Source organism: Equus quagga, chromosome 1 (genome assembly GCF_021613505.1).
Source record: "Equus quagga isolate Etosha38 chromosome 1, UCLA_HA_Equagga_1.0, whole genome shotgun sequence".
NCBI lineage: Eukaryota > Metazoa > Chordata > Mammalia > Perissodactyla > Equidae > Equus > Equus quagga.
Window position 1 is genome coordinate 24507565 of NC_060267.1, and position 27567 is coordinate 24535131.

A 27567-nucleotide genomic window follows, 5' to 3' on the forward strand; every position below is an offset into this window, starting at 1 on the left:
GTAAAGAGAGAGAGTCCTTGACTACTCTGCAGGCACAATGCCCTTGACCATCCTGCCTGTCCTTTGTTGTGGGAGGAGCTGTTGGAATGTGTGTGTAAACATCGCAGTCAGGGGCAACTCAGGGCATCCTGCCGGCCGTGCCTGCTTCTTTTGAAATGTCTGGTGATTGTACCATTGTCATGCCAGTTGGAGGAATCCTTTGTTTTACAATGGAAAGGCTCTGAAGAGACAGCTGATAAGACTTGGGACCCTGGTGTGAAACTGACCCTTTGAACTAGGAAGAATCTTTTAAGATAAGTAAGCCTTGGCATTTTTATCACAGAACTTTTTATTAGAGCTCTTAAGGGAGCAGGTTAGTGTCATTCCTAGGCATGTAAATAAAGGGTCTTCAAGCTCTTCTGTCATGACACCAACTAGGATATGGGCTCCTTTTTTAAAAAAATGCAAACCTTCCAATTGCCGGTCTCGATAAAGACTTTTGGGCAAATAGCATCAGTTTGGGGAATTCATTTGTTTACTAATTTAAAAAGATTAATTATACCGGGAATAAAATACAAATGAAACGCATTTAAAGACTTTTTCAAGAAAATGTTATGCTTTCTGACTGCAAAAATGATTTTGATTATCCTTCAGACCAAATGGCATGAATTATTTCTCAGGAAAGGTCATTGGTAGAATAGGAAGTAGAAAAACAATAAATGGTAGTCATTTTTTAATTGATATTTTAATATCCTGAGCATTCTGCGTCTTGGATATTCTAATAAAATTAGTTGTTTTCATCATTCAGCCGTTCGGTCACTCAGCAAACCCCTTACCGTGTGACAGGTGTTAGGCTAGTTCTCAGATGCAGGACTGAGCAAGGCTGACTTGTTCTCCATTCTCACAAGTGTTCCAGCCCAGCAGAGACCTCAGACATCAAACAAATCATTAAAGGGTGAACAGAATATGGTAGGGAAGTGACAGGTGCTATGGGAACATTCTTTTTAAGTCCTTTAGAACTTTATTCTGGAATGTGCTTTAAAGGAAGAATTTCATTTTCCTTTTTCAACAGTTCTTTGAGAGTTTCCATGTTTTCTGTTCAAATTTGCTTTCCAACTTTTCTTTCATGTTAGCCTAAATGCATTTCTAGACAGTTTCCCGAAATAGAACTTTCCATTTCAGACTAAGGAGCTGCAGATGAGATGGGGAATTTAGGGTACATGTCTGAGAACTTTCATTTGAAGTTTTATACTGTCTGAACTCCAAAGAGACAAAAAGAGTCCGTGGGGCTGCGCAGACTTTCAGGCCCATCGCTGTCTGTGGTCCTGTCTGTCAGAGCAAGGCCCACCGCCCGCAGGCCACTGCCCTCAAAGGGAAGACGTGCAATTGTTTCTACTTCACCACTCCGGGGTGTAGCAACAAGTTCTAAAACAGCCTTTTGGGTTAAAGGGGCTCCTGTGTATACAGCTGACCTCCATTCCTAGCTTTTCGAGACTGAAGACTCAGAAAATGACAGGATTTCACAGCTAAAAGAGCTTAGAGCTCATCTACCGTTTCGTGGTTGAGAAACTGAGGCCCCGAGGGGTCATGTCTTCCAGCCAGTGAGGGGCAGGAGCAGAAGTACATTGCCTAGCCCCTTCCTCAGCGTCCCTCCCAGACTCAGAGTGGAGCACCAGCATCTCCGGAGGAGCCTGAAAGAGGACCCCGCTCCACATCTGTATCCATCCTCCTTTTCCTTTTCGCTGCTTTCGGTACCACTCTGCCCATCTGTGTTTGAAGCCAGGCAATTCTGAGATATTTCCCATGTGTTTAACCTAAAGCAAATTTCTCTACCTATTGTTTTCCCTTTCAACAAAGAAAGAAAGAGTAAAGCTGTTTATAATAGCTCTCTAAATAATAAATAAAGCTCTAAAGAATAATGCTGTTGACGCAACCACGCTTTATCAATGAGTTCCGCTGATGAATTTTACATTTCTCATTTCAGCTATGGTGTATACCCATGTATAAAACTGTTGAGCCCAGACCAATAAAGTTATCCTAAAAACTGCTGTAGGGATTTACAGATTTATTACCACTTGCCTTTTTTCCCCCCAAACAGTAGCTCATTTGTGGGAATTACGTTACACGTAATGTTCAGTTCAATTTTAAGCCAAAAAAGTTCAAGGTAATGGTACAGGATATTCTAACAGGAAAGTATGTTGTGCTAAGATTATTGCCATGTAATAAAGTTCATAGTGCCCTTAAGCAGTGTGAGTATGGAGGATCCTTTATAAAAATACTTAGGCTGGGGCCAACATTCCACCCCTTCCCCTTTTCCTGTTCCCTCCTTCCTCCTCAGAGCCACACTCTCCATACTTTTTATTTTCCACTCTAACCATTACAAAGGATTATTATCTTTTCATGATTTTTTAAAAATGTAAAAGCAGTGTTCTCAGGCATCATTAAAATATATGTTCACTTTCGTTTGTTTATACGGTTAACTTTTGTAAAAGCCCAAAGTGACAAATTGATGGATTAATTTGAATGAGATTGACATAACTGCATTTTATACCCTGATAGAAATCACACAGGAACAGAAGTTGCAATCTTACCCTCCTGTGTATCCTTCGGTGTATCTTTACCTTGTTCTCTGGCTAATGAGGAAAAATTAATACTGTCAATACTGTGATTCAACCCGGTGATAAACTTATGTATCATCTATCACATGACTCACCATAGTCATCTTTGATTTCTCTGCATTAAATCAACACAGATGCACTGGCTTTGGAAATGTCCGTCAACATCATTTAGGCTCTGCTGCCGCTCAGCGCAATGCCACCGTCATTGATGGTGTGATGGCGATCGGAGGTTAGTTTCCCCAGAAGAATTCTTCCTTACAGTAATATAATAGCTCAAGAAAAGTTCTTCCATGCAATAAGACAAATTAGAAGACATGCAAGAGAAAAGCTGTAGAATTGGTGCAAGAAGAAAGGAAGAATACCATAGCAGAGAAGAGCAAGAGATACAATTGTAAACAGATGGAATTGTTTGTTGTTGTCACTTGGGGCAAATAGCAAGTTGTGGAATACGGCAAACTTCTTCTATCCTCTGCCAAGAGAGTACTGTCCCAGTGAGTTTGTTTAATTCAAAAGGGTTCAAACACCTTCCCAGCTTATGTTTGTGAGGGTCGTGTGATTAGTGTTTTTCTACTTTGTCTACACAACTTGATCTGCTTAGTATTTTCAGTAAATATCTGCTGTGCCCTCAAATGACATGTGATCTGCCTGCTATGTGTCTATGTGCTGGGACGCTAATGAACACTCAGAACTCAAGGAGACAGCAGCTGCCCAGCAGCCTTCAAGCTTCAACAGCCCTGCCCAGCAGGACAGCAGTTAATTTACATCAGTGGGAGCAACACTTGCCTCAAAAGCTTCATGAAAGTGGAGCTTATGCATAGGAAATGTGTTGAAAATTGCAGAAACTATGCATAATTAAAATTAAGCATTGCATGTCCCCAAAATAATGGGTTTAAATATTAGATGTAAAATGGCCTTAATTTCTAAATTTTTCATTTCATGCTTTTTTAACATGTTCCACTAGCATTCGTGAGAAACCATAGTTTTAAAAAGTTGTGTGGATTAAAACCAGCACCACAAGCCACACCAAAAGAATAGTTTCACCTAATATAATAAAAGAGAAATTAACTTTCACTTGAGAAAGACATTATAACTAAGATCTTAAAATCCCTAAAATGACATTTATTCTCTTAGAACTTTCATGAAAGAGATCTGAGATTTACTCATCAGCATGGCTGCTTCATGAGCAATATTTAAGAGCTTGGAGCGTCCAGGTAGAATTTCGCGTTGACCAACTACTCAATGAAAACTTAAAGCAGCTCTTCTTTATCATTCCACAGATTTACTACTCTCCTAGGAGAGCTCGTAACCAAAGCGAACAGTGTCTATAGACAAATGGTTCCAAGCCGGGTCACAAACTGCAGTTATGTAGGGAGACTGTGTGAAATGCAAATTTCTGAGTCCTCATTCAGACTTAACTGAATCAAAATGTATAGGGGTGTGGTCCAGGCATCTATATATTTTTAGGCTTTCCAGGTGATTCTTACATTGCCAGCCAGCTCAGCATCAATTTCTGTTTGATCACTATTAAGATGGACAACCTAATTCCCATTCATAATATCTAATAGCAAGTACTCTTGCTCCATTCTACAAAGAGAATTTTTAAATCCATATGGCAGACGTTTTTGGAGTATCTGTGCATGACAAAACAATTCCAGCTTCGCTGGGAATTACTGGCCTGTGACCCACAAAACACAGACACTCAATCCAAACCCATCTATCCCCATGGATACGTGGTCAAGGGGCAGGCCCTTGGCAGTCATGTTGGATTCTAACCCCAAAACTGAGAGGTGGCCATTTTTTAACTTCATAGACTGAGGAGCCACAAAGTCCTGTCTGTGAGGAGAGAAGCACAGAAGTGTTAACCAGAAAGAAGCAGAGAGAGACTGGAGGAAGAATGCTGCCTAGGTTTCTGAGGGATTCTATTTCTGAATCACAGTCATTCTCTGAAGCTCAGCTACATTCCTGCCTTGTGTCGCCTGAGACACCTCTGTATACTTCCAGTAAATGATCACTCCTCACCCTTTTTCTCCTTAAAAGTAGTTTGGTTTCTGTTGCTTACAACCATAGACTTCTAACTGATACAAACGTCATTCAGTATTTTCAACACAGCCCAGCTTGCATCAGTGTAGTTCCAGAATGTACCTACCCTGCTTGCATGCCACTGTGGAGTCAGTTTCAGAGTGACCCTCTTTCCATTCAGATTTCCTGCCCACTAATGTGGCTTTTTTTGGAGGCAGCTGCCCTTTTGTTCCCCATCAGAATATTCTCCTTAAAGACCCTTGAATTATAACTGAGCAATTTTCTTGTGCTCTGCCCACTAAATTTCCCTGAAGAAGAAGAAGTTTCCTTTCCTGGCACCACTCCCAGGACTCCTGTCCAGGAGAGGTGCCTCAGCTCACTCTGGCTCTGTTTTCAGAAACCTGTGTTCAACTTTTACCATTCCCTGCTTTTTAAGTACCCTCATACTTTAGGATGGTGACTTTTCCTAGGACCCAACTTTTCTTCAGATCTCGTCTCCTTTTTTTGAAACCATCGGCAGAATTGACACTTCAGTGTGATTATTATTTAGAACGTCTAAAATCCCATGTATGATTTTCGTGAGGAAGTGGGGTTTTGTTTCTGTTTTTTTTTTGCCACAGAGTCAGAATTTAAACTAGATGTTTGTCTCAAACCTCTTTTTCCCCAGAATCCCTTTTGTCACGTAATTAAATAACCAGACCCTCCTTTGGAATTATATGCAGATTTGGTGATGAGAGGACCACAGGGAGGACTTCGTGGAGGTTGTAGGAAGCTCAGCTTGACCTAGCCTTCATCCTTTCATGAAGTGAGTTGAGTGAGGGTATGAAGAAGGTGTGGGGATAAAGCAGAGATTCCCACAGCTGAGAATTACCCCAGCTGCTAGGAATTTTCTCAAGTGTATGGATTTCAGGCATTCACATTTCCTACACCTCTAAGACCCAGAAGAGGAATTAACTTACGTAATTTCTGTTACTTTTCCTTTATTTTTGGTTGCATACTGCTTTCCTTAAAACAGATAGTGAAGTCAGTGACTCTTAATTGTTTGTTTCGTGTGTGTGTGTTACACTGAAAAGCAGTAAATAGACCATCTCTTGTGATGGTTTTATAAGGTCTGTGCTCCTTTCTCAGTGGTTACTTTGGTGAAGATCTGTATTGTGATAGTCTATTTTGGGAAAATTCCAGGGATTTTAGTGTGTCTTAATTTCTTTACTACTGGGCACTCCAAAGAATCCATCCCCTTGTGTAAAATGAGTGTGAGGGAAGTCTGGACATGCCCATCCCAGGTGGGAGTAACTAAGCCCAGGACTTTACTAGATAAGTAACAGGTGTGAAGGGTTGTCAAAAGGCTCTTCTCTTTGACAGCTGAATTGAGCCATAAAATTTTTGAATAATTTATGCAAGTCTCTGGAAGCCCAGATATAGATTGTTAATCCAGGGTTCAGAATGCACTCGTGTCAATTTCACAATGAAATCCTTAAAGTTAATTTTTTCTTGTATCTCTTATCTTTGGCCTAGGTGAAAATATTCAGATCACCTCCTAAGTCAAAATTAATTTTGTAAACTATTATCCATGGTCTTAATATCTTCTGTTTGCTTTTAAGTAAAATCAGAGTTTATCATAATCATGTGTTTCAGTTTATATTTTAAAATATTACAAGATGGCCAAGACTGGGGTTAAGAAATCTTTAAAACATCTTTAATTTCAGTTAACTGCTAAGTTTGCAGAGTCTTCTTGTAAGCTGGATTTTTCCTCCTCACAAAACGAAAAGCAACATGTGGTTTGTTATATTCACTGCTTTTCGTAGCCTGTTTTGCATTAGGAGGTTATGGAAACCTAAGACTGAAAACACCATAAAGAAAACCTTACAGTGAAGGAAAGAAATAGAGAAAAGGGACGTCTGAAACTTGGCCCTTTTTCCCTATCTGCCCTAAAAATACATTCCAATGTAAAATGTGGGTCCCTGATAGTTGGAGGGAGAAAGAAGCAGAGAAGCAAAAAAAATAGTTTTTTTAAAATCATACCTATTAAGTACCCTGGTTAAATAGTCCCTATTTCCCCTTTAAGAACTATCTAAAACATAAAACCATCTGGAAACAAAACACAACTGTAAATGTCTTTTCTGCAAATTAACTGTCAGTTCCTCCCCTACTCAAAACTAAAACTGCCACCAGGAATCCACCCCATGAGGGTCATAGCTGCCATACCTATTGGCTGGCTTCTAGGAGTAACATGGCAGAGGCCCAGCCCACTTTCTCCTAATTTCTCCTAGCAGTGTTGATAGTCACAGTGAATATTTTCCTCACAATGCACAGAAAATTTGCAATAGATAGCACACTAGCAGTTGTCTCGAATTCTTTTTCTCCTTATAATTCCGTTATAAATTAAATTTATTACATAGCATCAGCATTGTAATGCCTAGAGTTTCCTATTATAGGCTTTCAAAGATCCCAGATATTCATGTATGTGATCATATTTAGTCTCCCAAAGAACTTTTTAAATTAGGCATGAGAAACAGAGTGACAAGCGTTTTTCTGTAGATTTTAATTTGCCCGATTGTGCAAAAAAAAAAAATACTGCACTTCATGAAAGGTGTTGTTAGGGATCAGTCAGTTGCATGTTCGAGAAAGTCATTTTAAAGTTTCTTGGAAAGACAAGAAGATGATCATAAATGTTGCTTGGGTACGAATTTGCCCTCCTCTTTTATCTTTTGAGTGGTGGCTTCATTTGAATGAGTTGTCTAACCATATCATTGGGTTCTTTCAAAAAACCTTTTGACTTCATAGCCTAAAAACATGATATGTCATAAAACTATTTTCTGTTGATACTCTGTCTTCACTAAATTGCTTCTCCCTCCCAAACATACTTTTCCAAAAGGTAGAGAGAAGCATTTCAGAGATTCCTGGAATCTTGTTAGAATCTATTGAAAGAGAAGCTAAAAACTTCAGAAATGATTGAGAATGGAACCGTGGTTTGATCTATTGTGTAAGCAGCAATGCAATCAGCAGTCTTAAACTGGAACTAGAGTTTGTGTTAAGTTAAAATGTTTGCCCTTCAGTAGCAAGCAGATTGTCTTTACAAGCGTGTGCGATGTCATATGAGTCCTAATAGTCTCCTATTATTTGAGCTCATCTGCAAGAAACTTTTGTTGGGGGACATACTGGCAACTAGAATTGCCCAGAAATGCTGCCAGAGAGATTATTAATTCTATTGTCTTTTTTTTTTCATCTGCTGCAACTAAACTGAAGGACATTAGTTAAAAGAAAAAAAAAAGTAATGTATTATAGTTCTGGGAGTTGAGCTGTAATCAATTTTGTCTGACAAGCTTATTAATGGCTGCATTATTTCAGTGCCTTTTGCCTTCAGGATGTCATGTGAGATGTGTTCAGTAGAATGGGTCACCCACAAACTATAAATTGAAGCATTCTCATGGTTTGCCCTTTGTTCAGCATCATCTGCCTTTAAGCTGAGGAGATGATGCTTGGGCTGCTGAACCATCCAAGAATGGTACCCTTATTTGATTAAGAGCTTAGTACGCTCTGATACTGGTACTGACTAATAGGCAACAGAGCAAACTGTTATATAAATGATCGTCAAAGACAGGCCAGTTTTGTTGTATTTGGACAATAAAACGATTTTGGGTCTATAGAAATTAAAATGGCACAGTGAACTGCTTCAAAAAGCTCAGGGTCTCGTTTGTCTGAGGATCCCCCAGGGTTGGGGTGGGGGTGTCCAACTCCTTTGAGTACACAACTCTTTGGTCTTAAAGACCAGCAAAGCTAATATATTGTCATTGAGCTCCCCTAAGTGAGACTAACAATTATGGCTTCATTTCTACCTGAAATAATATGGTACTAAAAACTTCTTGGGGCTGGCCCGGTGGCATAGTGGTTAACTTCGCACACTCCTCTTTGGCGGCCCCGGGTTTGCGGGGTTCGGATCCCAGGCACGGACCTACACACTGCTCATCAAGCCATGCTGTGGCAGTGTACAAAAAACAGAGGAAGATTGGCACAGATGTTAGCTCTCAGATAATCTTCCTCAAGCAAAAAGAGGAAGATTGGCAAGATTGGCAATAGATGTTGGCTCAGGGCCAGTCCTCCTCACCAAACAAACAAAAAACCACTCCACCACTTCTAGAATTATTCCTCCTACTTTGATGATATTGCTGAGGAACAAGTTGGGGGAAGCAAAAGCACTTTATTTTGCCATTTATAAGAAGCTCTGCTTTAAAAGCAGTATCTATACCAGCCCCTTCCGCCTTTAGCCTGAGGATTGTGTTTGACTAACCTAACTTCCAATTTCACTATCCCACACACTCTAAGCCCGATGTTATAGATCCCCTATCACTTTACATTTAGTTTTGTGTCTTAAAAATTATTCTTCAGTGTGGTCCACAACGGGCTGTTCATGACTTGGTTGTATCTTAAAAAGGTTTGGATTTGAACCACTGTAAATGGGTGTTGGATCAGACAGTTTTGCATATGGAACTATAGACCATGTCACTTCAGGGTGTGGTACATATGCAACTGACTGGAGAAGAGTCCACTCCTGTAGTCCTGGCTTCTGCACCTTACCAAAACTAACCATATTTAACCAAAGTCTGCACCATCAAGTCATCCTTATTATGCTCAGCACTGTGAAATAACAGAAGGGGACACATACTGCTCTCCAGAAGCATCTAATCTATAGATAAGATTAACATACAGGAAATTATGAGCTGACAGCTCAAGAGGAGATATCCTGTTTGCTGTGGTCTGTGTTAATCTGGTGATCCAACATCACTGTTTTCACTGAAAATAGCTGCATACTGAGCCATTTGGGATGGGTTGACAGAAGGAGAATGGAAGCATTTGGGAAAACTCTTTGAAGGAGCTAGAAACACTAGAAGGTCTATTGCTTGAAAATATCTCGCTTCCATACATTAATATTAACCAAAATAGTGACTATAGACCATCCTTATTGGTGTAGCTGTTGACTAGAAAGTTGAGCCCCTGGGTCATCCCAAAGCTGTGCGCCATAGGAAGGGAATCACATAGCTCCACTTAAGAGACTATCTGATTGAAAAAGAAAATAAGCAATAATTTTGGTGGAAGGACTGCCCTGAATAAGATGGGGTCTTGGGAATAAAGGAAAGTCTTAGAACAGTGGGAGCGCAGCGTAGACGCCCTTGGTCTAATGGGGCCTCAGGAAGCATTTCCTGGACCCACCCTGAGTTAAATCAAGTAAGAGTTAGCCAGGCAAACAAAAGTAAGTGGCTAGACAGCGCCAAGCAGGATTAGGCAAAAGGTCATGAAATAGCATTGTGGTTGGAAACCACCAATTATAGAGCCAAATGTGAGCTGTGACAAGTGATGGAGATTGAGCTGGAGAGATCAATAGGGACCTGAAATGGAGGACCTTCATGACAAAGAAGCCTAGTTTTATCCCATGGAGGTGTTGGGAAAACTTTGAAAAGGAGATTTGAAACTATGAGAATGACATAGTCAGATTTGTGGTGATCAAGTGAAGGAGAATGAACGTGGAGATGAGGAGAACTGAGGAAATGAGTTAGGCCATTGTGGTATCCTAGGGTGGGGAAGATGGGGCAGGCCGTGGTCATAGCGGTAGCAGGGAGGGATATAGAGTCAACAGAGAAAATTTAAAAGATACAAAGATCTTATAACTAACCGAATGAGCGCAGGCAAAAAGGAGGACACCTAGAGTGAAGGAGGCGTCTGTGATAAGAGGTTTCTGGCTTACTCGGAGTATCAGTGGTACCAAAACCACACTGGGAGTCGATGAGGAAGGAGGACATTGGTTTCGAGGTGGGTGGAGCCCATGCTTTAGAAATTTGAGCTTTCTAAAGAGATCTCAAGTTAGCCAGGTAGTTTGAGTTCATATCAGATCTTATAAGCCAAAAAGAACAAATGACCTAAATGATAAATTTGATGAGATTCCTTTAAATATTAAACTGGAAAATTGAATCTCAAATTAGTTGACTCACTTTTTTTTTTATCCAAATAAAAATAAAGAAAAACAGAATCAAAGGACTGATAATTGAGATATAAATAGGAATGCTGAATATGTGCAAGGTCTCAGTCAGGTTCTGGGGAGGCCCAAACAAGGCATTCATTCACCACTCAACAAATATTTACCGAGAATCCGCTATGTACCAGGCCAAGTGCCTAATGGACCAGGCCTGGGCATCCAAGCACTTGCGAAATATCACTAATCAAAACAGATGATCCTGCCCTTAGCCCCTCTATAATGCAGTGCAAACTCAGTGTACAACAGACGAAAGGTCCAGGCATGAAGGAGAAAGGAAATATTCATTGTAACTTGTATCCAAAGACCATCACTTATCTAGAACTATATGATTCCAGACCCACAGAACAATTTGAATTCCAAATCCTGGCCCTGGCACATCTAATTAAAGCTGGTAAACCAGTCTGCACTACAAAATCACCTTCTTCAAATTCCCACGGTTGCAGAAAGGGACTGGGATCTTAGATAAGATAAAGAAATGTTTTGGAAAGCTCTGCTGACCTTTTTCTTTTTGGCAGGAGGCTTCTGGCTGCTTGAAATAATTCTTTGCTGACACCTCTCTAAGAACACCTTGATCAGTTATAGCACACAGTGACAGTGTTAAAAGCTGGCATGCCTTTGTTGGCCCAGATTTTCCCATGTGGAGAATGGACCATCTTAGAGGTGGTGGAAAGTTTAAATACATAAGAAAATACACAGGTGAGCAAAATAGCTTTGAGTATGTAGTTTCTGAAATAAAGCAAATATTGTATAATTTTAAAATTAAGGCAAAGCAGTATTTATTATTTAGATGTCTTGTATAAAACACTAACTGCTAGATAGTAGACCCTTACTTAACATACTAACTCTCCATGCCATTTTGATCTCCGCAGTAGGGGGTAGTTGAGTAGTTTTTCTACATAGATTATCTTCCAACCTGAAAATCATGTGCCTGTTGATTTTATAATGATGGACTGTGAGCTCTTTAACACTAGGAGTTGTCAATATTCTATTTTAAAGGTGAATATCAATAGGAAGATAAAGTTTATAAATGCCAGTCCAGGGGCTGGCCCCGTGGCCGAGTGGTTAAGTTCGCGCGCTCCGCTGCAAGCGGCCCAGTGTTTCGTTGGTTCGAATCCTGGGCGCGGACATGGCACTGCTCATCAGACCACGCTGAGGCAGCGTCCCGCATGCCACAACTAGAAGAACCCACAACGAAGAATACACAACTATGTACCGGGGGGCTTTGGGGAGAAAAAGGAAAAAATAAAATCTTTAAAAAAAAAAAAAAATAAATGCCAGTCCTTCAGGTTACCTTGACTTGTCACCCATGGGCAGTGAAAAATATATGTGGTTTCAAGTTAGAGCTCGCATCAGGGCCAAACTGTTGGTTGTTTTCTCAAGTAACCTGTGGGAATGCTGGCTCATTTAGGAATGTGAGCACCCCATCTAGCACCCCCTTACCCCCACCATACAGACTGGGCCACCACAAGTTTGCTTTATTCGCCATCAGACACACTGTCTTGTCTTCTCTGCCCTTGAGTACTGAGGCAGCTTCTAGGATCTTCCCATCTCATTTCCCTGCATTGTTCTCTCCGCCCTCCCTCTAATCAGGGTATAGATATAATCATGTCACTCTTCTCTGCTTAAACTTCTGACTCCCCATAGGTAGCCCCTAGAATCCCTTAGAGGTTCTGGCATGTGCAGCCATTCACAGCTTGGTCCTGTCTTCCTTGGGGCACTGTCTCCAGCCCCTCCCTCCTATCTCCCTGTGCTCCCATCACATTCCCATGGGTTAGCTAAGAGCTGCTCACTCTTTTGGCCCTCAAGCTTTGATTGGCTCAACTTGGACTAGGCCCTGCTCCTTATCCAAGCTCCTTCCCATTAATTATCCCGATCAAATACTTCTACTCCTTAAAGGCCCAGCTCAAAGGTCACCCCACCTTCACAATTCCTTGATCCTCACCTTCTAACCAGAATTGATTGATCAACATTTCCTCTTATTCCTATATTAGAATTTTAATCACACCTCAACTATAATTTAATCACAATGTATCAAGGTTTGTTATGTATTTTGGAAAATAAAATTATTTTTTCCCTACTCATCTTATGTATGTTTCTAAGCATTTTTAAAAAATAAATCAAGATATAAATAGAGTATGAAATTTAGAACAAGAAGTCCTTAAGTTAGGGGAAGGGTCTAGATGTAATAGTGCTGCCCTTCAGCAGATATCTTTTGACTCAACTAAAGAAGCTGCCAATGAATCAATGGATGGAAACATGAGGTATTAGCTGGAGCAGCTCCTGCTCCAGTCAGTATGTCTGCCTCCATGGAAAGGTGGGACTGGTGACACTCCCTTCCCAAATTACTGTAAATAAATGCAGCGGAGATGTCACTCTTGAAATCTGTGACTGAGAGGAAGACAGCAGGGAGAAGAATTATGTATTCATATATTTTCCCATATCAACTAATACTTAAATCAGGAATGTCACTTTTTTTTTTGAAAGATTGGTCCTGAGCTAACATCTATATCCTTTTCTTCTTCTTCTTCTTCTTTTTCTCCCCCAAACTCCCCAGTACATAGTTGTATATTCTAGTTGTAGGTCCGTCACTTCATGCTTCCAAACTTTTCTCCCTCATACTAATATTGTAGTATATTTTCTTTGTTGTTTCTTAAACCGTTTACAAAAATTTTATTTGATCATTATATAAGAAAAGAAAAAGGTTATCAATAACATGAAAATACATTTATTTTACAAATATAAATTTCTATAATCTGCCCTCCCCTAGAAACCATATTAATGGTTTAGTATTTACATTCCTCTAAATAGTGTTGCTATGCATATACTAGCCTATATAGTATTAGTTATAACAATGTGATCATACTGTATATTGAGTTTTGCATCTTAATAGATCTTAGGTATCCTTGCATGTATAGATCTCTTAATAGTTGTTGGAAAGTTTATTCATTTCTTAACATTTTGGCAGTTTTTTAGTAATAAAGACTTAAGAATGTTTGTGTTCAACCACAGATCTACAGGAGTTGAGAAAGCTGAAGAACTTAAGGTCAAGATGCTTGAATACCGGTTGAATTATCTGTCCATGAAAAGTAGCAAACATTTCCTGGGGTGGGGAAGGGTCTTTTAGAATAGTTGGGAGACAGGGGTGGGGTGGGCGAAGATGGCTGTTTTACTAGAAGTTATAACCCTGAACAAGAGTCTGAAAGGACCTGACACCATTCTCCCACCCAGCGTGGCCTGTAGACTCTTCATAGCACAGCTGTAGACACCTGTCTGGTATTAGTGTCATAACCAGCTGTTGAGTTTTAAGGGACTCAGAAAACGTTAGAACTAGTGGAGCCTCTGGGAGCATCTAGTTTGAGATGGAGGAGACTGGGGGCCCCCTTGGAAGAATGGGGGGGCGACGGAGGTAGTGGTGGGAGGGGTTTGGAAAGAAACCATCCCAGAGCTTCAACAGACCAGTTTCACTTTCAACTGTTTCTATATTGAGATTCCTATTTTAGTTGAAAAATGGATTGTGTTCCCTCCTCAAAAGTTTTAACCATTGACCTAGCCCAAACACTAGCTTTTTTAGAAATGAAAAACCTAAAGCTTAGAGAAGTGATTTATCCCCGATGTCACAGAGCTAGTAATTGACAGAGAACAGACATTGAAGTTTCCTAACTCCAAACCGAGTGGTCAGGGTACTGGGAAGCAAGGCTCTTCCCCCCTCAGAAAGGAGGGGGGTATGGGGGGAAGGGACAGGTGGCTGGGAGGATTGGAGTAGTAAATCTAAAGAGGGATTGGGTGTAGAAAATGTTAAAGAACCAGTGCTCTCTAATCACACTGCTTTAAATATAATCAAAGGGGAAGGAAAGTAATTGGAGACCTAGAAAAGCTGCACCCTATTATAAAACACCGTCAAGCCTGTTAGCTCTGGGAAGAGCTGCTATCTGCCTTGGGGCCCTTCCCTGGGGGTGCGACAGACTCAGCTAATGGTAACTAGAATTTGCAAACCTTCAGTGACCCACCAGGCTATATTGCCCAATCTGAGGTACAACAGAAATGTTCAAAATTAACAAGAAAGACAGACATTTTACATAAACTTTCAGTGGTAACAAATTTGGTAAAAAGCATGAAGAATTATTATGATTATTCCTCTGGATCTCATTTCTTTATCTGGACAAGACGTAGGATCCCACTGGTTGTTGTCAACTCTACAATTGTATGATTTTGTGATTCTTTATTTTAATTTTAAAAGCCATTTTAATTAGAAATGACATCCTACGTACAGGAGTCATTTGTGATTCTTTAGTTACCTCTAGTCAGAACAACCCATGGTCAGAAAACCAAATTGCTGTCCTAGACTACGCTGTCACTGAAGACTAAAGTTGTCACCTTACTCAACATTACACATGCCAACTGCCCCTCAAATTTGGTGAGTGAGATGTCATTGGATGACTAATAGGGCCCTCCATCTCTCTTTTCTATTAAGAAACTTAAAGGCATCCAGACATTTAAATAGACTCTTCCTAGACTGCTGGCATTTAGTTACAAATCCTTCCAAGTGTCTGAGACCAAGAGCAACTCTTACTCTTAAAACTGAAAAGCAGGTCTGTTTAACAAATGAAAAGACAGAGGCAAGGAGCAGAAAAGACCTCAAGGTCACTAAATATAAATCACAGGGGAACTAAGGAATGGCACCAACGTTTGCTTTATATTCTGTACTTTATCTCTTTTTTCCAGACCCGAGAGGGCTGGCTGGCATTTGACAAACAAATGCTGCCTCTTTATTTCTCTGCCCTTGGCATTTTTCTGTTTTTCTATCATAGTCTCCTCCGTTAGGACATTGCATTTCGCTCTGGTTTTAGGTTAGAAACAGAGTGACTTGCACAGAGTGACTTGTTGTAGCTGTGAGGGCCTGAGAAGAATGTCCAAAAATCATTCACTCATTTAACTCATGTTAATGGGAACTTGTCTGCTTCATCCCAGGCATGATTCTAAGTGTGGAGAATACAGCAGCAAATCCCCAAGGTCCCCACCTTCTCGGAGAGGACAAAGACAGCAAACATGAACAAACAGACACATAATGTCAAGCAAAGCTGAGTGCTATGAAGACGAATAGCACAGACAAGAGCAAGGGTGATAGTTAGGATTAGGGAGGTTGCAGGCCTCTCTGAGGAGGTCACGGTAGAGCAGAGACCAGGATGGGGTGAGGCAACCAAGTCCTGTGAATTTCTGGGCTTCCTTTCTCAGCCACCTCTCAAGTGTAATCTGCAAGCAATGAATATTCCACCAGGCTGAAACAAAAGGATGCTGGTTGGGTGCCTTGCTCCTCATCCTGCATAAATTCACCCTTGACAATAATAATGTCTTTCAGACCAGACTAAAGCCTGTTGCATTCAGATTGAACATTAGTAGGAAGCTTTTAACTTTCTCCAAACGGCTTCATCACTAAAAACACTTACAATAGGCAATAAAGCTGACAGTACCTGTTGAAAATATAACAAACAGTATTTACAAGTTACTGCTTTGGAGGAAGCACACTTACAATGGCTGACATTTAATACTGATAAGTGTTGCTATGGTTTGTAGTTGGGAGGGTTCTGTGGCCTTGGCTAATGTGTAGCTCTCCTTTAAAAGCTGTTTCCAAAAGGATCCACTTGGCTTAAAGCATGGGCTGCTGATACTCCCTTTATCATAAGGATGTGATAGTTTGGGGTTTATTTAAATCAATAACTGATTGCTCATTTGTCCTATAGATACTGTCAGTTGATGACTTCCTGGAGGAAGCCCAAACAGAATGAAATAGGGAGAAGGAAATCTGACCTAGGTATTCATGGTTAATTTCACAGCTCCCCAGAGGAAAGTGGTAACCTTTGAAGTCCTCTCCCCACCCTCCCACAAAGCCCCACACAACTTGAAGGCTAGAGGAGCTCAATGTTAGAACTGTTTGGGAACTGTCTTCAAAACGAATCTATATTGGCCAACAGAGTCTATTTGAATTACAAATCCTGTTGTCTGAATCCATTTCCAAACCAGTCTACTGCCAGAGTCACAACTTTTTTTGTCTCTGCCACTTTAAAAAAGTATCTTAAAAAAAGCAGCCTCTCAGCTGCCTTGCTTTGCAGCACAGATAACAGAAATTGGCCACAGAGTTATTTACTTGACTGCTCTATTTATGGCAACTTGTTTGTGTATTTTTAGATCCCAGTTACAATGGGCGCTTGTGCAGCTGTATACTGTAGAAACATATATGTTGCAAATCACTCCCAAGGGATCCTGATGGTACAAGGATTTTTTAACCTAAAGAAAAGGTGGGACCCTGAAGGAACAGGTGACCATTTTAAGTTGGTTTTATTTACTTGCATTTTATAAATTGACAAAGCTCTTAAATATTGCATCTTTTTCTCTCCTTTCCTTTGGCATCTGATCACCTGTGATAAGGAAGCCGTTGCAGAAATTAAAATTTGTAGTTCATAAGAGATTCAGACCTCTGCTGTGGATTATTATTCATCTATCATTTCTTTCTGGGCTTGCCTTGAGGTCCCGTTTTTACATCTCTTGGTCCTTTCTGTAGACAACTATTGCCAAACTTTGCTTTCTCTTCGCGTACCTAGAAATTGCTCAGAAACAAGATTAGCCTTGCGTATGGGCACGTTCTTGTGTTCGAATAATGAAATTCACTTAACCTATTTATAAAAGCTCCTATTTGTGTACTTGATTACGTGCATCCCTTGACCTGGCTCCTTTTCTTTTGCTGTTATTTACTGATAAAAATAAATCTCCTGCGCTAAGCAGTAGGAATCTCTCCGAAATGCAAGAGAAGTCCTAAGGGGAGAATTCATATGTTAATGAGCCCTTCCAAGTGAGAACTTGGTTTAACGTGCCATTTGCTGACATCATTGTTATGGGCAGAGTGGAGACGATTTCTGTAAGAGGTGGCTTGCATATTACCCCAGCGTTTTGTGGCCCGCGCGTGCACCTGCGGGAGGGGGAAGTTTACATAAGCATCATGGGGTCTTTGCATCTCAGCTGCTCTGAGCACTCACTTAGGGTTTCCGGGAATGGAGCAGGCGGACAGAGGTGGGTAGGTGCTCCAGCCACGAGATTGGCCAAGTGGGTGGGTAACTTTTCCAGGAATAACGTCGCGCGGGACATCGTGAAGACCTGCCAGGGGCACGGTCAGCAGTGACAGTTCCTGGAAAGCCGGCAGCGGCGATATGTAGCTGGGCAGGCGCCTCCTGCGGACGCGAGCGGGGAGCCGACCAGGGCTGGCACCGCGGGCCGGGCGGCCAGCCCGCCGCTCTCCGCCCTCCGCGGAGGGTGGGACGGGTAGGAAGCGAAATGGTTACTTTTTAATGCGGGCTCTGGTTACTTTTGAAGATCGCCGGCCGCGGGCGGGCTCCCTGCGCAGAGCGGAGACCCGCGTTTTTCTCTCCGCAGTGGAGAATCCTGGAGAGACGTAGAGCCGGGCTGTGGGGGATGCGGGGGCCTGGACGTGGCGACTCAAACAGCGGGGAGCAGAGTCGGCGACGCCGGCAGGGACCGAGGGTCTCTGGGGAGTTGGAGGACCTTTGCGGGCCCCCTCTGGGCTGGTTAGGCTGCTGCCGCGGGTGAGAATCGCCGCGTTGCCCCGAAAGGGGTTCGTAGTGCAGCGGCCCAAAAAGGTGCGTCACGCGGGGGCGGGGGAGCGACCCCTCGCCCGCCGGGCGGGGCTAGCGCTGCGCCGCGACAGGGGGCGCGGCCGGCCGCGGTGCAATGGGCCCCGCACTCGCTGCCCCCGCCCCTCGTACCCCGCCCTGCTAGGGTCTCCTCCGGAAATGGGTGGGCGAGGGTGACCTGGAGGGCACCCAGCCTCGTTTGCCTTCGAGAACTGCGCCGGGCCGCCAGCCTCGGCGGGTCGCAGAGCTGGTGGGTGGTCAGTGCGCGCCGGGGGCCGGCGGAGTCGCGGGGCGCCGGGAGGGGCTGGGGCCGCGCTCGGCCCCGCGGCCGCAGGTGGGGAGCCGCTGTCTGGCCCCGGGCTTGATGGCAGCCGGGCGGTGGGGGCTGGACGCCGAGGGCTGCAGGGTGCGCGCGTCGGGGCGCGCCCGCGGGGAGGGGGCTGCTCGTCGGAGGCTCCGGGAGAGACGCGGGGACCGGCGGCCACTCGGCACCGCTGTCCAGCCGCGGGGCGAGTGCTGTTCCTTGGAGGTGACGCTGCGCTGGGAGGCGGCGCGAGGCTTTTTTCTGGAGGTGCGTAAGGGGGTTCGAGGGAGACAGGTCCATCCCCGGGGCCCGGGGTCTGTTCTCTGCGGGCCCGGCAGCGGCGCCACGGAGGGGATCGCGGCCAGTCGCCGCGTCTGGAGCCCGGCCTCCGGGTACGACAGGCCGGGGAGGCGGCGAGGGGCAGGGACCCGCTCCGACCCGCGGCCCGGCGCGCCCCCTCGCGGCTCGAGCAGCCACCGCCGCGCCAAGAGGAGGGACAGCGGGGCGCAGGGGGCGCTGCCGCCCGCTCGAAGGTGTCCCTCTTGGCGATGCGGGCCTGGGTTGATCCAGTGGAGCCCCGACAGCCATCCCTCGCCCCCTGTCTAGAATTAGCCAGCCGAATCTTCCCGACGAAGGTGCCATCCTTTCCCTCCGGCTCCTCTCCCGACCCCTTTTTTCCAAAAGCTCGGGTTTTCACATTAATCTCTGTCAATATAAACCAGGCTATGTGTGGAATTTGTTTTTACAACTCGGGTCTTGTGACTTCTCAAACACTTTCTTGAAGTGTTTTCTCTGGAAACTTGTTTCCAGTGAGTGCTGTAAGTTGCACAAAGAGGAGTGTTGTTCAGGAGCCAACAGGTGACGGCGTGAAACCTGAGTCTGTGTGTACATTGGAGTCGAGTCTGGCTGCCGTTTCCTTGGGCCGCCGTTGAAAATAGAAATTCAAAAAATCAATAGGAGACTGACTGGAACCGATTTGGAGAAAATATCTGCATCCCCCGTTATGAAAAATAAGGAGTTCATGGGAACAGCGCCTTGCGTGGTCCGCCTCACGCCACAGCGTGCTTTTGGGATTTTGTCTTTTTATACCGGTTTGCAGCCAAATAACCTGACCCCCAGAGCGTCGCCCTGGCAGAGGACCGTGCTTTGTCATCATGTTTCCTCCTTTTGTTAAGCGGTCTGTCTTACTGTCGTGGAATGTATTTGTGCATGAAATTAGAATGCTTTGAAACCCTGCAGAGTGCACATTTCCTCTTGGAAAAATGGAGAGCTTCTTGGCGATTGGATGGTACGTGACAGGCCACTCAGCTGTCGGAAAATGTACGAGTTGGATGGAGGTTTACCTGGAAAATAGAGCAAGTGCCAAAGGGCATATGGCCTAATGCCACTAATTGGTAGGAGGTCGTTTTAGTGAAGGAATGTTTCTGAGTAATATCTCCGGATACTTCATGATGTTTTTATTTTACAGTTATCTTTCCAGTTCATTTCAGTATAATTGAATTGGACTCTGTTGGCCCTGACTTTTGTCTTTAGCAGACAATAGGCATTGAGTGCTCTTTGGGTGTGTGACAGCTTTAAAGAGGTAACAGTTTACTCTCTTTTTCCTGTGAAAATCAAATCTTGATTGTAATAGTTTTGATACCTATGACTTTTAAAGGTCTCTGTATTTTTTTTTTTTTAAGGTTTAAGTGAAGGACACCATAAACACAGAAATACATGTATCCGTTAGGGTAATATATTTTGTGTGTTGAAAAGAATGGAAGTGTAGCAGGTCTCTCTCCTGTCAAATTAGTGGGTAAATTTAATTCACCTGCATATGTAGCCTGGCAGAATTAGAGCAGCTTTTGAATGGGGGTGTGTGATCTGCATCTTCTATGTCCTAAGGCCTTGTTAACAAGCAGTTTAACAAAGAAGTTGTTAAGCAGTTTGTGGCCCACTGGATGGCACTTAGCAGCAGGGGACACCTAGGGAATGTTAGCCCAACTGACTTTACAAATCAGTATCTGTTCTGGTTTTTGGTGATCAAAGGATTTCTGACGTCCCTGGGCATGTTCACGCAAGAAAGACTTTTTCCTAGGGATCCTGCAATGCCATGGTAGTCTTCTCATAGGAACTAGAGTGGAATTACATTGGGAAAAGTATTTGTAATTAGGAGTATGACCTTACACTTCGTATTCAATGGCAGGCACTGAAAATTATTCTGCTTTCTATTTGCATGATTTTGATTTGATTTGGTGACTTGGTCCAAGAAAATGATGAATAATAGGAACCATACCAGAACTGATGTACAGCTTTAACCTCAATATGTATCTGATTGAACTCATTCTCCTCAACCCCCTCAAATTCTCATTCCCTTTCTGACTTGCTTATGTAGTATTTCCATATTGGTTCTTCGTCTTTCAATCACCTAAGACTCAACTATTTTTGACTCAGTTTCCCCTTTCTTATTGGTTCCTTTTACTTTCTCTCCCTAAGCCACCATGTTTAGGCTCTCTTGGTGACACTGGGCTATTAGGCCCTCCCCAGGTTCCTTTTCTCTCTCCTGACCATCACTATCATATTTTAAGACCAGGAGTGGCACCCTCCTATTCATTGTTGTTTCCTATTGCCTGTAGGGTTAGGTCCGAAGTCTTCCACCTGGTGTGTATAACTCTTGAAAATCTTACTCTGTGCTACCATTGCCATTGCTTCTTTGGAAGAATCCGTCTTCCATTGAAACTGTCGACTCTTCACTGCCTCTGCACCTATGTCTGCTGTGCTGACTTATTAAGCTGTTTAGGGAAAAATAGTAAAGGCTTGTTTATGTGTATGTCAAGGTCAATCAAAATAATAATCCTTAGCCATTCTGGATGCAGCAGACAATCTGTAGAAAATAAATGACCCCACGTGACCAAGATAGCACAGCAAAATAATATAGCTGCTGTTTACCTTCAGTAACAGCTTCACATACTGTGTGTTACCTTATTTCACCAGTGATTACTTTGCTTGTTGGAGGAGGTGTGAGCCTTTGTCCACAACGTAATTGTTCTATGTACTTCAGACAAATTTTTTCAAACTGTAATTGCCTAATCTACAGAATATTGAAAGCAACACATTAAAAAAGATTTGGAGGAGGTTGGTTGTGGACAAGGGGGAAAGGCTACGAACTTACTCCAGAAGAGACTGAAGTAACAAGAATCCAAAGATCATGAGAGCAGGGAGGAAAATAACAATACAGAGTTTGTCAGCCATCTTAAAGTCCTGGGTCTGGGGCCATGCAGTTCTGGATATCAGCTCTACATGGTGAGATATCCCTGAACCCCGCATGTTCGAGTTGAGGAACTAGGTTCCCAGGTCACACCCAGCTGGTTGGCTGGATTAAAACTCCTGTTCCTTGAGTCCTGAAGCCAGTGTTCTTTCTACTGATTGTTTTCTACTCAAAATGAAAACAAATCTAAACAGCCAGAAGCTAGGTCACATATAATTTACACACATACCACCATTAAAGAAAGCAAGGAAATGTATAATGGAATTTGGAAACATTTCTATCACAGTGGATGCTTTTTAAGTTCTGGCTTTTAATGGAATAAATGTCAGTTGCTTTCTTGATATCTCCCAGAATTGCTCAGTAATGGTCTGTAAATAGAATGAATGAATGAATGGAGTGAATGAATCTGGAAAGTAAATTTCATGAGGAACCACTCATTACATCACTGCATTGGATGAATGAGGCCACAGTCTAATTTGAGGACCAAGTGTCCCCTCACAACCAAGCATACACTGGGTCCTCACAGTTGGTGCTCTCCCTAGGTCAACTGGAAAGACCCTGCCATGCTCCATAGACGGTTAAACTGCTGCGTGTGTGTGTGCGCGCGTGCACGCATGCATGTGCCCATGCGTGCTGTGTGTGCTGGTGTCAAAGGTTCTATGTAGGGACTGGTTAGAAGCTGATTGCAAGAGAGCTGGGAATGGTGGCCAAGAGTTTGGCAAAACTGTTCGCCCTTCAGAAAGCTAGAGCCCCTTCCCAACTCACAAAGATGCTGAAACTCGCATATCAACATTCGGTCTTTTTTATTGACACGTTATTCTTATGCCGGATGTGCTGGTCAGCTTCAAGAAAATCTGTGTAGTCACAGTGGAAGTAACAATGCCAACTGGTCCATGTCAGTAGTAACACTAACTCATTATGTTCATATAATTCTTTTCTTTAAGACTCTTCCGTGTCCTTAGACTGTCTTTGGAAGGAATATGGTTGGCGTTTTTAAAGAACCAGGCCCCAAGATGTCTGGTGCCTTGTCAGAGGCATGAAGACTTCAGGGCTGAGTTTGCTGAATGCTGCAAGCACCAGATTCCATTCCCTAAGTATTGCTCTCTCCCCTGTGTCAGATGTTCTCTTGACAATTATATGATGATTGAGAAGTCGGACATCTGCGAGCTGTTTGTCCTTGAGTCTAAGTGGTGAGAAGTGGCTGTTTAAGTATTTTGAAGGAAGAAGGGAGAGAAAGGACAAAGGAGGGAAATGGAACTCTTCCACTTTATCGGCTGGCTTCCCTGGACTTACTCCCACGATACTGCTTGTCTTTCTAAGAAAAAAGTATCTCATCTTTCTCTACCTGACCACAGACTTCTTTCTCCCCTCCCTTGCATCCCTGCCTTTTTCTTCTGTTTGTTATTCATTTCTCTCCTTGACTTTTATAGTCGGCTTTTAGTCATCTCTTCAAAATAGTACCTGCAAATAACTCATCACCTGCTCAAATTTAGTTCAGATCCCTCTTCTCTGTGCTTGACCTCAGTGCCATCTTTGACGGTGTTGTTAGATCTTAAAGGTGTTGCTTCCTCAGCACATTTCCTTCATAGTTGGACTCTGTTTGGAATGTGAACAAACCCATAAAAACTATTTTACTTTTCCCTGCATGATGAGATGTATTTATATCCAGAATTATAATCACAGAATACGGGTTTGAGCTATTTTGGCTTTTTATTCTATTTCTCTCCAGCATCTAACATGATGCCTTGCACATAGTTGGTGTTTGGTTTTTTTATATATATATATTTTTAAAGAGATCATGTTTAATTTAACTGTGGTTAGGAGAATCTAAAAAATACACACTCTCAAATGGTTCCCACAGAAGTGTGTGTATGTTTGTCCGAAAAAGGAGGGGGATAAAGCAAATGAAGCAAAATGTGAACTCTTGATGAGTCTGGGTGCAGGCTGGATAGCAGTGCCTTACTCTTCTTGCATCTCTTCTAAAGTTTGAAATTACAAAATAAAAAATTACAAAAATAAGTAAATAACATAGAAAATAAATAAAGGAAGGGGCACAGGACAGCCAGTCTTGTCCATCTAAGTCCGGTTCTGCAAAAAAAAAAAAAAAATTGAAAAAATGTTTCACTCTATCTCATAACCCGGACTTTGAATAGTTCAATTTCATTGTAATTCAACTCACATGTAAAACTGATGTGTCTCTATTTCATGTGATCAACCTTATGAGACAACCCCTGGAAATTAAATTAATGGAATTTTTCTGTTAGATCTAATTCACCCATGGTTTCCTGTTTGGCCTAAAAGGTGGTATTTTGGCAGACCAAGAACAGTCATACTTACATGTTATTAGGAAGACCCTTCATCATGACCCAGAGCAGTCAACTGCTTTCCTACGACATAGGATGAGACAGTCATATACTTCTTTGGGTCTGCTGACAGGTACAGGTAATTTAAAAAAGGAAAAACCCAAATTTAAGTCTTTTTGTTATCAAGTAAAGAAAAAGTGGTTAGTAATATAGGGTAGCATCTCTTACCACCGCCTGGTAAGTTGGGGTCAGGCTGTGTAACTTTCGCTTTTGTGATGTTTCTTTTTTGGTCAGCTCTGAGACCTTGCTAATAAATGTAATGTTTTGTCATTTTAAGTTACCTTGTGATATAAAAGAAAAAGAGAGGCTTTCTCCAAAGAATAAACTCGGAGTGAGGCCGCTGAATTTTCATAACCCTTTCTGACTGTAGGTTCTCCCTGAAATGCCTTCTCTGGGCAAAGCGGACTGCCTCCCATCAGTTACGTCATTTTTCCTGTCTCGCGCAGTAGCATGGGTAGTTCTCCAAAGAAAAGGCATTGGCTCAATCAGGTTCCACCCCCAGGAGGCGGGGCCGGGATGTAGGGATTTCAGATCACAGAGAGGCCCAGTTCTAAGGCCACTGCTTGTTAACTTACTGAACGTGGACAGTTGACCTGTGGCAAATTGCTCTGAGGCTCAGCTTCCTCTGCTGTTAAGGGAGCTAGGCCTTCATTGGGTTGCTTGATACGGTGATTAAATGTCATAACAGTAATGATGCCAGGCTAGGCAGAAGGAGTAGGTTAGCTCTTGGAGTGCCAACAAGTGAAACTGAAAGCCATGCCTGTGGTAAAAATAACTGTCACTCATGTTCCTTCAGTCATATTCCTCACGTTGCTGATGGATGACAGGCCTCAGTGTCGTTTGTGGAAAGGCTGGAATGAGCGTGTGGGAGTTGTGGGCTTGAGATGTGACCGGTACATCCAGATGATTGGGAGGGGGATTGTGGCATTTAGTTGCTAAAGTTGATTTACCTTGATTAGGATAGTAATTTACTGTACATTTTTCACAAAAGGCTAATCAAGGAATACAGCTGTAAGAGTAATTCACATCTTCGGCAATCTGCGTCTTTGTGCTAGCTCGGAAAATCCATCACTTGTCTTAATTTGTAGTGTTTTCTCTTCTTTTATATATAGTGACATTTAGTTTTTAGGTTCTATTTAATATTTATGTTCTTTGTAAGTTTCTGCAGAGCAGGTACCTCACTGTCTCCCTTCTCAGCTGGATTTGGCAAAGGACAAATGTGCATATTTCATGATTCAGGTTAAATTGCACTGAAGGCACCCTGTTCTCCTGGTGGGGGTTTTTGAGTTACTAATTAAATTCTTAACCTCTAGTTCTCTTCCTTTGACATGTGGGAGTTGTTTTTTTCAAAACAAAAGGGAAAGACGAGATCCAAGAAATTTTCTGACTTTCATTAACACATCCTTTTTTATTGAGGGCTAAGAGGAATGTGCCTGTGTTTAGAAAGCCTTTCCTAAGTCGAGATATGAATGAATTGCACCTGTGTGAAATGATGACTTGTTTAAAAGGTCGTAACCTCCCAATGGTAGTGTAGGAAATGAGGTCATCTTTACTTTTTGTTCAGGGTGAATGAAAGTTAAATTTATTAGTTGGAATAATATCTACTGTGTGGCATTGTTCCTACTGCTAATAAAGATTGTAGCCATTGGATGGGGAACTGTTACAACTTGAAGTTTTTTATTGCCTTTGATTTATAAAAGAAATACTTAGTTTTAGTAATCGTAGGTTGTAATGCTATTTTTCTAATACTAGTGTTTTCTAATACTGTAAGTATTTAGGGTTGCATTCGATAGTTGCTGAGAAATAACTTATGTCTCAGGGTGAAAATGTTTAGGTTTTTCTGTCTTTCCTACTTGTTTAAACAAGCGAGAATTTGTGAAGGCAGAAGAATTTCTGGAAGTCTGATGTGTCAGGTATGGAGTGTGACTAGACTCTGGCTTTTAGCTATGTCACCTTGGGCAAGTCACTTAACTTCCCTGAGCCTTGTTTTCTCTAAAATTGGGTTAGGCTAATTATCTCTAATTTTCTTTCTTTTTTTGGTGGAGGTATAAAAAGCTGCATCTGATTTTGAAAGTCTTGTATCTTTTTTTCTTCTTAGTGTCTTGGGATGAGGGAAGAGACTTAGAAGGAACATAAATGGTGGTAACAAAGCTCCTGGGTGGTAGGGCAGTGACTGTTGTGTAGACACGGCCCTTCATCTGAGAGGACTTTTCCTTCAGAGCAGGATTTACAGCTTACTTTGCCCAGCAGCAGGCTGATAGCACAGCACACACAGTAGGCGCCACATGACCATTCCGTGAGTGCCTGCTAAGGATGCGATTCGGCAAGCCGCATTTTGTTTTAACCTAGTGCTTAGATTTGTTACTTTTTGTTGAGGGAACTCATCAGTGAACGTCTGGCTGATGTTAGCCCGCAGATAGTAAAGGCTTGTGGATTTAATGTGCTATGTAAGGCTTCACCTGTGCTGTTTCTACTCTGTGAGTAAACTGAGTCTAGTGCCTATCAAAACTTGATCAGAAACCTGAAACCTAAGCAGCTTGGCCCAGTGAACCCACTCGCTGCAGGCGGCAGTGCCTCCGCTGGGAAAATTGATAGGAAACGTGGGGGAGCGGAGGAGGGTCTGTGGAGCCATTTTTCCCAGCACATAGTGGCGGGCAAGGCCGGAGCAGGTACAGTCCCTCCCAGGACTTCACGGGGGTCTCATCTGTGGGCAAGCTAGAAAGTCAAAGCAATTTTCTTGAGAACCCTTCTAATGAACAGTGTGTAGAGAGGCACCTTTTAAAGGCAACTGGACTAAACTAGTTTTGGGGGCATTTTCTAAAATGCTGAGCTGGTCAGGGGGCTGTTTCTGAATTGGGTGGCCCTGGATTTTAAGTTTCACTGGGCCTAGGGGTGGGGACACTAGTAATTTGGTGACTTTCTCTGGGTCCCAGCTGTGTGTAAACAAGCATTCAATAAAAGCTCTTGGAGAGTAAGAGGAATGTCTTCAGGTTTTCAATTTCTTTGTTTTTTCTTATTTTATCCACAGCGGCCACTGTTTGATGTCCTGTGACTGAGAAAACGGCTTTTAACTTGATTGTTATGCCTTTGGAGATGGAGCCCAAAATGAGCAAACTCGCCTTTGGGTGCCAGCGAAGTTCCACGTCAGACGACGATTCTGGCTGTGCGTTGGAGGAGTACGCCTGGGTGCCCCCGGGCCTCAGACCAGAGCAGGTGGGAGCCTAATCCTGTGTTTTCTGTTTTTCAATGTGATTTAAGATTTTTTAAGAATCAGAAACAAATTTATCGAATGTCAGTGCCATGCTGACCTGCTCCCCTCCTCCGTCCCCACTCTGCTTTGGGATAGTTTTAAATTTTTGCTTTTTAAGG

At 42.7% G+C, this 27567-nt stretch overlaps 1 protein-coding gene and 1 long non-coding RNA gene across 7 annotated transcripts in view; one reads left to right on the forward strand and one right to left on the reverse strand.

Annotated features, from left to right (window-relative positions):
* PRICKLE1 (prickle planar cell polarity protein 1) overlaps window positions 1-27567 on the forward strand; it is a 100997-nt gene that overhangs the window by 61591 nt on the left and 11839 nt on the right. For 3 of the 6 annotated variants that reach the window (XM_046675410.1, XM_046675444.1, XM_046675435.1), the window contains exon 2: window positions 27227-27411. In XM_046675410.1, coding sequence (XP_046531366.1) covers window positions 27280-27411 — 132 coding nt within the window. In that variant the 5' untranslated portion in view covers window positions 27227-27279. Of the gene's footprint in view, window positions 1-17823; window positions 17956-17984; window positions 18291-27226; window positions 27412-27567 lie in introns of those variants that run through there. The other 3 variants (XM_046675418.1, XM_046675401.1, XM_046675426.1) reach the window with 3 other exon arrangements.
* LOC124246822 (uncharacterized) lies at window positions 18731-27359 on the reverse strand. The gene is made up of 3 exons (XR_006890607.1): window positions 27225-27359; window positions 26131-26135; window positions 18731-18849 (listed from the first exon to the last, which is right to left on the reverse strand). It is a non-coding gene; the product is annotated as an uncharacterized LOC124246822 (long non-coding RNA).